General features: G+C 39.8%; 1 protein-coding gene across 1 annotated transcript in view; it reads right to left on the bottom strand.

Moving 5' to 3' along the window:
• Window positions 1-12,435, bottom strand: part of RRN3 (RRN3 homolog, RNA polymerase I transcription factor) — a 28,010-nt gene that overhangs the window by 9,591 nt on the left and 5,984 nt on the right. The window contains exons 4-13 of the mRNA XM_046666931.1: window positions 11,485-11,574; window positions 11,249-11,378; window positions 10,771-10,830; window positions 10,347-10,410; window positions 9,288-9,357; window positions 6,105-6,203; window positions 4,083-4,175; window positions 2,949-3,087; window positions 1,610-1,740; window positions 184-314 (exon numbers count right to left, since the gene is read on the bottom strand). Coding sequence (XP_046522887.1) covers window positions 184-314; window positions 1,610-1,740; window positions 2,949-3,087; window positions 4,083-4,175; window positions 6,105-6,203; window positions 9,288-9,357; window positions 10,347-10,410; window positions 10,771-10,830; window positions 11,249-11,378; window positions 11,485-11,574 — 1,007 coding nt within the window. The remainder of the gene's footprint in view (window positions 1-183; window positions 315-1,609; window positions 1,741-2,948; window positions 3,088-4,082; window positions 4,176-6,104; window positions 6,204-9,287; window positions 9,358-10,346; window positions 10,411-10,770; window positions 10,831-11,248; window positions 11,379-11,484; window positions 11,575-12,435) is intronic.

The raw sequence follows: 12,435 nt of genomic DNA, 5'->3' as shown, positions 1-12,435 counted from the left end.
AGACGTATTATTCTGAAATTGCCTCTTGGAAATATAAACATCTTGCACAGGGTAGGGGAACAGATTTTTTTCACTTTAAAGACAGACCAAAAAAATGAGGCAGATACTTCTCTGACTTGAGACAATGCTATAATCTTTTTAAAGCAAGATATGAAAAAGCACTTGAAAAATTAGGTTACTTACATAAGAGGAACAAATTTAGCTCTTGCCAAAAAGCTTCCAATATAATTTCCAGCAGCTTGCCTGATGATGGCAGGATTATTTGGATCTTGCAATTTTTTCCAGAGATGTTCCAAAAACGCTTCTGCAAATCCCTATAAAAAGAGAAGGTGTCGGTCTGATCTTTTTTAATGCTTAAGATATCCTGGCTACCAGAATCCTCCTAAGATTTTAACCCACCAATATGGGAAAGTTCTAGTATCTTAGTTCTCCTGCTAGATAAATAATGAATACAGTTATCCTGGTTCTTATTTTTAAAATACCTTGAGACGATAATATTAAAAACAAAAGGTGGGGGCCGGCCCAGTGGCGCAGCAGTTAAGTTCGCACGTTCTGCTTCAGTGGCCCAGGGTTCGAAGGTTTGGATCCTGGGTGTGGACATGGCACCACTTGGCAAGCCATGCTGTGGCAGGCATCCCACATACAAAGTGGGGGAGGTTGGGCATGGATGTTAGCTCAGGGCTAATCTTCCTCAAAAATAAAAATAAAAAAACAAACAAAAGGCATCCCCCACGGTTAAATAATCCGATGGATGCTGAAACTAGCAGAGCATCAAAACCACGCCCACAAACACAGGAGGCTCGTGACAGGGCTTTGGAACCCCTATTTTAAAAGCTCTGCAAGTGATTCCGAGGCTGAGCCAGAACCGGAAACCAGTGATAATCCACTCACACGGGAACCCCTTCTGCAGCCCCTCTGAGTGCAAAGTGTCCTTCCAGTCCTTGACTGCACGTATTGAGCTTAACCAGAAACAGAAATAGAGATTAAAGCATGGGTGGTGTTTGACTAATTGTGCTAAGCATGGAAAACCGACTAGGCTTTTAACGAAGGACACAACCTCCAACTTCTCAAAGAAGCTCTTTTCCAAAGCTGGTCACACACACTTTGGGGCAGACGGAGTCTAACCTTCTTACCCACGAGCAACACACGCCTGACTGTTCTAGAAATCATCGCAAAGGAGAAGAGTCTTCTGCATTTTTTTTTCTTTCAAAATAGAAAGCCAAAGCCTAAAGTTTTAAAACTCTGGATTAAAAAGTTGGTTTGGGCTACTTAGGATCAACTGAGAGAAAATAAAGGAAATAAACAGTTAACTATCCCATAGGAGATTTTAAGACAAAGGCCTGAATTAAAGGGAAGGGCACCACCTAGCGGACCAAACGCAGGATGACGTTCTCAGAGCGCCTGGCTGAGCCCACGGGCAGCAGCAATGGGCACTGCTCCTTCCACCAGTTGAGAAGGACACGCATTTCATTAGGGGCACTAGTAAAACGAGCTCAAGAAAAAGAAAGACCTCCTGGTCTCCCTGATATACTCTCCCCGCTCCCAGTTTTTAAGGGAAAGTTGTGGGCAAGAACGAAATGGGCTAAGCTAACGTTAACGACATACTCACCAGTTTAAAGCTACAGAGGTAAAACATGAAAAACTGTACGTGGCAGGAGGCGTGGGTGGGCAAGAGGAGTTTGTCAAAAATGGTTATGAGATCTCGATATAAATCCTTTGTTTTGTTGTTATCAATCTTACCTACAGAGAAAATGTGGCACTTCAGTTTTATAAATACATTATTTTTAAGCTACCAGTTTCATTTACCAAATTCTTAAAAAGAAAAATACCATTAAGAAACGACATCCTCCATTGAGATAGGATTAAATGTCATTTTCATTTTGCAGAGATCTTACTTTTTAAGTATAATAATCCAGCACTGGCCAGGACGCAGGCCCTCACCTGTAATGCCATAAACAGGAACTCTTCTAAAGGACAATTTTATAATTCACGCAGCAGAAGCCCTTTGATCCACTAATTCTACTGCTAGGAATTTACCACAAGGAAATAACTGAAGATGAGTGCACAAGGATGTTCATTACATTGCCATTTATAATGGCAAAAAAAGGGAGGAAAAAAATGAGACCAGTTAAATCCATATGATCAATAACAACTATTTTAGAAGAAAAGCAAATGGTAGGAGAAAATGTTCACAATAGGTGAAGGGGGAAGAATATGAAACACTACGCATAGTGTGACCCCCAAGTCCACTGAAAACCATACTCACACAGTAATACTAACAGAAAAGAAAAAACATATCAAAATGCTAATAATGATTTGCTGAAGAGGAGGAATGTGGCCATTTCAACTGTCTTTTTTATCCTTTCCTGTAATTTCCAAATTTTCTCTAATCAACATGTAGTGTTTTTATAACAGCAAAAAAGTTAAAATAGTAACACAGTCAACTCAGAATTAAGTTCTATTATTCTGAATGGCTGAGTTCCATTTTTAAATCTTAGCAATGTGAATGGAAAAAAATCTGTGTTTTCATGGCAAAGCCTCTAGACCGGAAGTCCCATGAGGGCAGCACGTCAATCTGTTCACTACAGTACCAAGACTTGGCACAACCACAGGACCAAGCCCTTCTAAAGTCAGTAACAACACCCAGCACCATGTCAACGTCTACTACGCCTTCTTCAATGTCTTGAACAACTTGAGCGTCATTTGATCTCCGGCTAAAACTGGCCAAACTCCACCAACAACTGAACCTGAATCCCAGTCCCGCCATTTCCGAGCTGCCACATGGGCAAGTAACTTGATCTCTCCAAACCTTTTTTTCCTTCGACCCAAAGTAGTGATTTTTACAGGGTTTCTCTCAGTACTAGATGATGTATGAAAATGCCCAGCACAGTCAGGTGCACTGTGGTGTTCAACAAACAGAAGCCACAGTGACGCTTATAGAGCGTTACCATCTACATAGCAGACATCCTTGATGTAGGACAGAAGCAGAGACAGCAGGATGTCCAGGCGCTCGGCTACAGGATGCACCATCTGATCAAGCCTTTCAGGATCAGCCTTTGTTTCATGCTCAGCTTCTTCGTCTTCATCCTTTGAAGACAAAAGTAAAAACTGACATTAAAAATTTAGTAAAAGGAGTTTGGTGGGAAAACTCTCAGAGGTAATTATTTCCTTTAAAAGATAAAACAAAGAGAATACACAGATGCCTTTCCAGGCAGGGGCCTCAACCAAAGGTGTGAATCAGAAGCACCTGTGGAGTTCAAAGCAGAGACTGAGAGCCCCAGCCTCGGGTTCCCATTCTGATCCCCTTAGAGGGTGGTGGGCACTGTTGGTGCCAGGCCCCCCTGGCCAGGACAGGGTACCCATCCCCAGCTGCTGTGTCGGCTCCCAACAGCTCACAGCTGCCCCTCTCGTCCAGAGCACTGCCCTCAGCAGAACAGGAGCCAGAACTGCCCCTGCATTCCAACCAGCCCCAACCCCCAGAACCAATGACTGACTAACAAGGCGTCACAAGAGGCCACCTCCCTGGGCTCAAGCTGGGACCGACTCCAACTCACGGCGCAACTGATGCTCCAGAGTCCCTGGTAGGATCAGGCCGTAGCTACTTTCCAACTGACACCAAACTCCCGCTTAGTCCTTCCCCTGCCCGTTCCTGCTTCCTCACACCCTCTGTCTCAAGGGCACCTGGATTTCCATCTTGGGCTCTCCTCCCAGGGAACCCAACTTAAGACATGGCCCCGGGTAGAGAAATACTGCGTTAAGGTATACAACTTGTAAAATACAGAAACTAAACTGGTATGGTCTCCTATTTGTCACTCCCTCACACACAATATGTGGTTTACGAAAACATCTTAACTTCTAAGAATAAAAGTGAAACATACTTCACCGAACCCAAATTCAAAGCCTTGGAAATAAACCAACTCTACTAGGCAGAAAGGAACAAAGCAGCAAACTACTCAGTTAAGAAATCATTTCAGATTTGCTGAACTATTTTAACCCAAAGCTTTGAAAAAGATGAGAAGTCATTAGCTGTCTCTTCCACCCTCTGCATATGTTGATGTCTGTTTTCAGTAATAAATGCTGACCATGTTAAACAGTCCTTCTGTGGCATCTGTCCCACTACCAGTTTGAGCTGCTGTTTCCTCAGCATCTTCAATATCCTGCCGGGATGCATTCACCTACATTATAACAAAGAGAAAAAAAAGAATAAAAGCATTTAAAATACTACTATGCTATTTGGGGACTGGAAATTCATCTGATAAACAAACTTTAAAGGTGTCCAGATTAGCGACCTATATAGCACCATAACACAATACACGATTATAGTGCAAACCTTAAATTGATTTGAGTTATGAAGGAATTTACAAGATTTTTTTTTTCCTGGTGAGGAAGATTGGCCCTGAGCTAACATCTGTTGCCAATCTTCCTCTTTTTGCTTGAGGAAGATTGTTGCTGACCGAACATCTGTACCAATCTTCCTCTATTGTATGTGGGATGCTGCCACAGCATGTCTTGATGAGTGGTACATACGTCTGTGCCCAGAATTCAAACTGGCGAATGCTGGGCCGCCGAAGTGGAGTGCATGAACTTAACCACTACGCCACCAGGCTGGCCCATAAAAGATTATTATTTAAGCCCCTTTTACTACATACTTACATAAAATCTGTAAGAACTGTGATAGTTTCAACAAATTGAACATTTATTCCATCTCTTACTACGCACAAGACACTCACATACATGTTGTATAAGAAGCATATCATCAATGAACTGAGCAGAAAAAAGATGAAGTGCAAGCCCTATTTGAATTATTGAATATTTATTTTAGTATATAATGCTTTGAAAATCTTTAACATACTATTCACATCATGTCTTTCTTACTATCAGTGCATGACCTTCCTTCTAAACGTACTCTAACATGTTCCTTAAGTATGTATCAGAGAAAGATTGTACAAAGATTACGTATGCAGTTGGCCAGCGGTGTAGCTCCAAGTGAGCCATGTGCCAGCCTGCCCAACCTCCAGCTCCTCCTCGGCCTGCCTCACTGCATCCTTCTCCCCTACAGCACGTCACTGCTCTCCACCATCAACTCACATCTCCTCAGTCCACACACCTCAAGCTACCCCAATCCTAAAACATGCCTCTCACCTTATCCCCTCTTTACAACACCAACCCTCACCGAGGTCTCTAACAGCCCCACTTCCTAACCATCCATGCTCTCCTGAAACGCAGTCTCCCCCCTACAGTGACACGATAACAGACTACCTCCTAATCATCAAATGCAAGTGCTTTTGCTCTGCTCAGCCTCCTTAAAGACATCAGCAATATCTCATGCTGCTGACCAAACCCTTCCTTCTTCCAGATCCTCCCTGGGTATCCACACTCGTGGTTTTCCTCCGACTTGCGAATGCACTTCCTCTCCTGTCCTAAACTGCATCATTCCACAGGTTTGGTCTCAGTCCCCCACCTGCAGCTACAGCTGCATGGTATTTGCCATCTGGCTCCCCACCTGCACCTCAATCTGTCCAAAACGGAACTCATCTTCCAACTTCCTCCTCACTTTTCTTATTGTGGTTAACGGCAACACCAAGATTCTATTCCACAGGCAGCTACCTTTGAAAGACTCCTTTCCTCTACCCCCTACTTCTCCACTTCCAACCCAGTCTCAAGGACCAGTTCACCCTTTCTCCACACTGTCACTAGGAGCCACCACTTTCTTTCGCTCCCACTGCACCTTGTTGCAGGCCTCTTTAGAAAAAGGTATAAAGAATCTCAACACCACTTCCTTAGGAAGGCCTTCCTGACTCCGGTCTGCATCAGATTTCCTAGCTTATTATAATGCATGTGTTTCCATTCACAGCATTCACCAAAATGTAAACACACTTTCACATTTGTATGACTATCTACTTAACGCTTTGTTCCCCAACCACAAGGGATGGGACTATCTATAACCCCCAGCATGTCAATGGAGTTCAAGAAATCTTTAAAGAAATAAACGAAAGGTGGAATTGTGGATTCTTTTCCATTGCTGCTATTATTGCACATACTATGATAACTAAAATACTTAATAAATGAAAATCAAGGAGAAAACCAGATTATTAAATACTTACATCCAACTTGAGTAGCTTTTCAATAACAAGTTCTAGAATTTCATGCCTCAAGTTTGGAAAATACACACTAATTCTTAGTAAGTTATGAACATAACATTCCTAAAACATAAAAAGATAAACATTTCAACAGAGAATAAATGTTTCATAATTATGTAAGCAAGACCTCAATTACACAATCTTTAGTTCAATTATTTAAATAGAAAAAACAGACTATTCAGCAACATAAAAACTATACTGTTCCTATATCCATACAATGTTTGGTATAATTATTCTAATTACCTCCAGTAAACTAAATTTGTAAGTTGCATACTTCTTTAGTGTTTTCTTTAAACAGGTTTGTTGAGATCTAATTCATATAAAATCTACCCATTGGAAGTGTACAGGTTAATGGTTTTTAGCACAGTCACAAAGCTGTGCAACCATCACCATGATCAATTTTAGAACATTTTTATCACCCTAAACTCTGTATCTTTTAGTAGTGTACCTCCCCCTACCCTAGATAATCACTAGTCTACTTTCTGTCTCTATGAATTTGCCTACTGTAGACATTTCATGTAAGTGGAATCTTCTAATATGTGGCATTTTAGCATAATCTTTTCAAGGTTCATTCATGTTGTGGCAAAGTAAACCATTCCTTTTCATTGCTGAACAATGGTCCACTGCACAGACATACCACATTTTGTTCATTCATCAGCCAACAAACATTTGGCTGTTTCCATACTTTGGCTGTTATGAATAAGGCTGTTTTGAACACTTAAGTAAAAGTTTTTGTGTGGACGTGTTTCCATTTCTCTCGGGTATATACCCAGCAGTAGAAATGCTAGGTCATGGGGCAACTCTATGTTTAACCTTTTTGAAGACCTGCCAGACTGTTTTCCAAAGCGCTGCACCATTTACGAGTTTACATGCTCACTAGCAACATACAAGGATTCTGATTTCTCCGTGTCCTCAGCACCACTTGTTACTGTCTCTTTGAGTACAGCCATCCCAGTGGGTGTAAGCGCAATCTCACTATGCTTTGGCCTTGCATTTCCCTGAGGGCTAATGATGTTGAGCTTTTCACATGCTCACTGGCCATCTGTGTATCTATTTTGAAGAAATACCTATTCAGATCCTTTGCCCACTTTTAAATTGGGTTATTTACCTTTCTATTATCGAGTTACTAAGAGTTCTTTATATATTATAGATACAATCCTTTATCCAATATGATTTATAAATATTTTCTCCCATTATTTGAGTTATCTTTTCACTTTCTTGAAGGTGTCCTAGGAAGCACAACAGTCTTTAACTTTTATGAAGTCCAATTTATCTATTTCTTCTATGGCTGTTTGTGCTTCGTGTGTCATATCTACAAACTGTTGCCTAATTTCAAGTCACAAAAATTTTCAACTATGTTTTAAGAGGTTTTTTTTTTCAGCTCTTACATTTCGGCCTTTTATCACTTGAGTTTATTTTTGTATGTGGTGTGAGGAAGGGCTCTATTTCATTCTGCTTTGTTTTGTTTTCTGTGAGGAAGATTAGCCCTGAGTTAACATCTGTTGCCAACCTTCCTCTTTTTGCTTGAGGAAGACTGTTGCTGAGCTAACATCTGTGCCAATCTTCCTCTATTTTGTATTGGACACCACCACAGTGTGGCTTGACAAGCGGCACTAGGTTCGCACCTGGGATCCGAACCTATAAACCCTACCCCAAGGCTGCCGAAGCAGAGCATGCAAACTTAACCACTATGCCACTGGGCCAGGCCCCCTATTTCATTCTTTGCAAGTAGATATCCACTTGTACCACAATCATTTGTTGAAAACACCATTCTTTTCCCCATTAAATCATCTTGTACAACTGGGGTTTTTTATATTGATCTTACATCCTGTAACTATGGTGAACTCGTTTATTAGTTTTCGTGGATTCCTTGGGATTTTTCTGTATGTAAGATTATGTCATCTGCAAGGAGAGAGAGTTTTATTTCTTCCTTTCCAATCTGATTACCTTTTCTGTTTCTTGCCTAACTGCCCTGGCTAGAACCTCTAGTACAACACTAAACAAAAGCCGCAAAAGCAGATATCCTGTGCTGTTCCTTATGTTGGGGGAAGACTTTCAGTCTTTCACCACTGAGTCTGCTGTCAGCTGCGAGTTTCTCACAGATGCCCTTTAACAGGCTGAGAAAGTCCCCTTCTGTTTTTGTCATGAAAAGGTTTTGGTGTTTGTCAAACGCTTTTTCTAAATCTATTGAGACGACTGTGTGGTTTTGTCATTTATTCTATTACATGGTACATTATCTTAATTGATTTTCAGGTATTAAAGCAACCTTGCATTCCTAGGATACACTTCACCTGGTCATGGTGCATAATTCTTTTTATCTGTTGCTAGATTGAGTTTTCAGGCATTTTGCTGAGGATTTCTGCGCTCATATTAATATAAGAGATAACATGGTTTATAACATCCCACTTGAAGCAGACTATCACAAACACTGGAAAACATTAACTCCTTATTTAATACTTGCAATACCTTACTTAGGAAAAAACAATCTATACTTAGAAGGGAACCAGTATTAATTAACAAAAACTACACAGATGATCTAAATATTACACAAAAACTTAAGCAGAATTCATCTATAGAATTCTCTGCCTTCATGTTCAAATAAGGCACGTTTATAATTGGTAACGGATGAACTATTATCTTCTAGTAGTTTTTATCTATGTAAACATTAAGGCTATTAAGATATTTCTTCTTTTTTTTAACGTTTTTAAAGATTTTATTTTTCCTTTTTTCCCCCCAAATCCCCCCAGTACCTAGTTGCATATTTTTAGTTGTGGGTCCTTCTAGTTGTGGCATGTGGGACACTGCCTCAGCATGGCCTGATGAGTGGTGCCATGCCCACGCCCAGGATTTGAACCAGCAAAACCCCAGGCCGCCAGAGTGGAGCGCGCGCGAACTTAACCATTCGGCCACAGGGCCAGCCCCAAGATATTTCTGAAATGGACTCTGCCCTTGACTTGCACATAGGAATAAGCGAAAAAGGCACTGGGGATCCTCAGTCACATGCTACGAAAGGAATTTGAGTCAAATTCTTAGTCTTGAGTTTAAAATCTAGAAGACAAACCTTTCAAGAAAAAGACCTAATGCCTCCTAAAACTAAATCACACAAGGCAACTTTTCCATTATTTTCCCCGTGAAAAGATTTCTTACCAATGTTCTCTCTGATTTTCGAACAAAGGGAAATTTTTCCACCAGTATTGGCATAAGAAACCACGGTGTCCTATTAAAAAAAGAAAATCAACCAATCTATGTTAACTGGACTTTCTTGGAAGGTAAGACTTCTATTCTAAGAGCAAAGACAGACACAGGAAGCAAATGGTAACTTCTATCTCAAGCAACTGGAACTTAAATGCACAGCTTCAGAGAAAATCTGTACTAACTTAGGGGAAAATAAACTTGGTAACTTTCGTACCAACAGCAAATTTAAAGGACACGAAGAGTCTTTTTTCTACAAAAGCAACAGCTCCAGTTTAGAATCTAAACATTTCCCACCACACACAATTATTTTAAAAAGGAGAAAAAACTTGGATTTTTTTTTTTTTAAGTTAGCAAATAACAAACTTACAGAGGGAACCTGAAGTCCGCCCCTCCAAAAGAAACCCACACACCTTAAAAGCTTTTCTTAGAACTGCAATTTTTTTTTCATATGGCATGACACAAACACACAAGGGTTTTTCACTGAAAATTTTTGGATAGCGTATCTGTTGAAGATAAAAGCAAAGTTCCAACCACTATACAAAATTTGCAGACAAGTTTTGAAAAATAATTAAAGACAATGAATAGAGAACTGAAATGCCTGTTTCTTTTTCTGGTCAGGAAGATTGGCCCTAACATCTTTTGCCAATCCTTCTCTTTCTGCTTGAGGAAGACTGTCACTGAGCTAACATCTGTGCCAGTCTTCCTTTATTTTATGTGGGACGCCACCACAGCATAGCTTGATGAGCAGTGCTGGGACCACACCCAGGATCCAAACCTGCGAACCCCGGGCCGCCAAAGCAGAGTGTGTGAACTTAACCACTATGCCATGGGGCCGGCCCCTGAAATGCCATTTTTTGTAGACTGTAATGCTATATTAACAGGATGCAAAAACATGCAGCATACAACTTGAGTTTTGATGCCATGAACACTTTGTAATTTTCTACTAATCGATTACAATTTTCTTGAGACTTAAATACCACGATTCAAAATAAGTAACAAAAGTATACTCACGATGGAACATATCTGGCTATTATTTGCAAAGCTCTGTGACAAGTGTCAAAATTTGCAGGAAGATCTACAAGGCGAAAAGCAAGAGTATGAGCATCAAAATAAAACTGAAAATTGAAAAATTATATACCTGAAGCTAAAAACACCTGCTAACCAAAACTGAATCATTTTACAGTAAAATAACAGTTTCATGATTTTCTTCCATTACCAACTATCATTGAAGACTAAATAAACTAATTACATGAGAAACGTCTTAAGTGAACTGATTGCATGCTAATGCTAAATACAACATGATTCCAACAAAGGTTGCCATCTGTTCCGGTCTATGTATTAGAATATGTCCTGGAGCTACCAGCCACTTTATTATTCTGCACGCATTCTCTAACACACAGGAGGCGTTCTTTGCTTTAAGCCTCTTTATACTTACTATCATCTTCATCGTCAGAATCTGAGACATCTACGTCACCTTCCTTAATGACCACTCGGGCTTTTGAGGGAAAAACAAAATACATTATTCTTCTGTGGTTGACTGAAACAACCAACAGCTACAGAAAAAAGCGATTTTTCCATTGTCCAAACTTAGTACAAAGATTAAATTTCCAGTCGGGGGCAGTGGCAGGGGGAGCAACATAACTATAGCTTCTAAACAGCTAAGAATTCCTGAGTTTTAACATTTTGTCAGAAGCTCACTACAGAAAGTTACAACCCATAAAAATCATAGCAACAAACGAATCTGGATGCTTCTACAGAGGTCATCATAGAGAATGACGTGCCATAAGTGCTGCTCATATGCATCCTGGAATCTTCAATGGAGGCACAATCTCCAACATGTACTGGGAAGGTAGTATTTTAATAGAGATATTTAAAAAATGAAAAATTGAAGCAAGCAAAGAGCAACCACTTACGAGGTACAAAATGAGAAGCAATCATGCTGAGACATGGTCTAAGGAAGACAGTCTGTGCTGACACAAGATTACCAAGAAAAGCCAAATACTCCTCTACCACCATGTGACTTCTGTTCAACCACTGCAATCTCTAGAGGTAGGAGGAAGAGACAGGCAAGAAACATTTTACTCATAGAATATACTACTTTCAAAGTACTGAATCACATACTAGCTGGTGAACTAAAAGGTGAACTTACCAATAGAATATTGATAAGCTGCTCAAACTCTTTGGTCAAGTACATGATGGAGGAACGGAATTCTAACAGCCAGTTAATGATCTGGTCATCCTTAAGTTAAACAAAAGAAAGGACTTTCAAAATCACAAATCCCCTAAAGTAACAGAGAAGTCGAAATCTATCCTGCATCAAGCATCTATCAGTAACATTTAAATTAGGGGGGAAAAGTCACAAAGTCGAACTTAAGCCAAAAGTGGCATGAAAATTTCTTAGTTTGTATCCAAGTGGAAAGGGATTTTACAATAAATTTTCCTATTTAAAAAAAAAGTAATGTAGTAACTCTTACATACACGAAAATGAATTAAATGCAATACTTTATTCTGATCACTTTTGTTTGCCCTAAAAAAGTGAAAACACTTCAAATAATGGCACCTGAGATTTTTTTAAACTTCGGAATTACAGCTGATTCAAATATTATAAAACCACAAGGACCAACAGCTAACCTCTATTTCCTCTATATCCATGCTGATATGCCAGCATGCTGAGAACATTCAGTCTAAGCTGATCGACTAGAGTCATCAACAAACGTAACTTTTTCTCAACCCAACCTGTGAGTGAGTTTAAACATAGGAGGATGTGTTATATAAAAATGATAGTTCCACTACTCCAAATATTTTTCAGGAAATAAAATTACTGTTCATAATAACTTTTAGTGACAGGGGAAAAAGTGATAAATAAAAAAAGAAAAGTAGCCATGTATAAAATACAGTATCAGTTATGTAAAATAAAGATATTGCTTGTATTCACACATATATACAACATACACAAGAAGAAGCTAAAAGCTCTCAATTTTAAAAGAAAATGGTTAATGCTGATTAAGACTCAGTAAGAAAGAGACATAAATAAACAACAGCAGTACACTGTTGTACCCACAGCGACAGACTATGAACAGGGTTGTACCTACAGTGATGG

This window comes from Equus quagga, chromosome 7, assembly GCF_021613505.1.
Source record: "Equus quagga isolate Etosha38 chromosome 7, UCLA_HA_Equagga_1.0, whole genome shotgun sequence".
In the NCBI taxonomy this organism is placed as follows: Eukaryota; Metazoa; Chordata; class Mammalia; order Perissodactyla; family Equidae; genus Equus; species Equus quagga.
The sequence above is the reverse complement of the archived record's forward strand: the minus strand, read 5'-3'. Positions and strand labels throughout refer to the sequence as shown.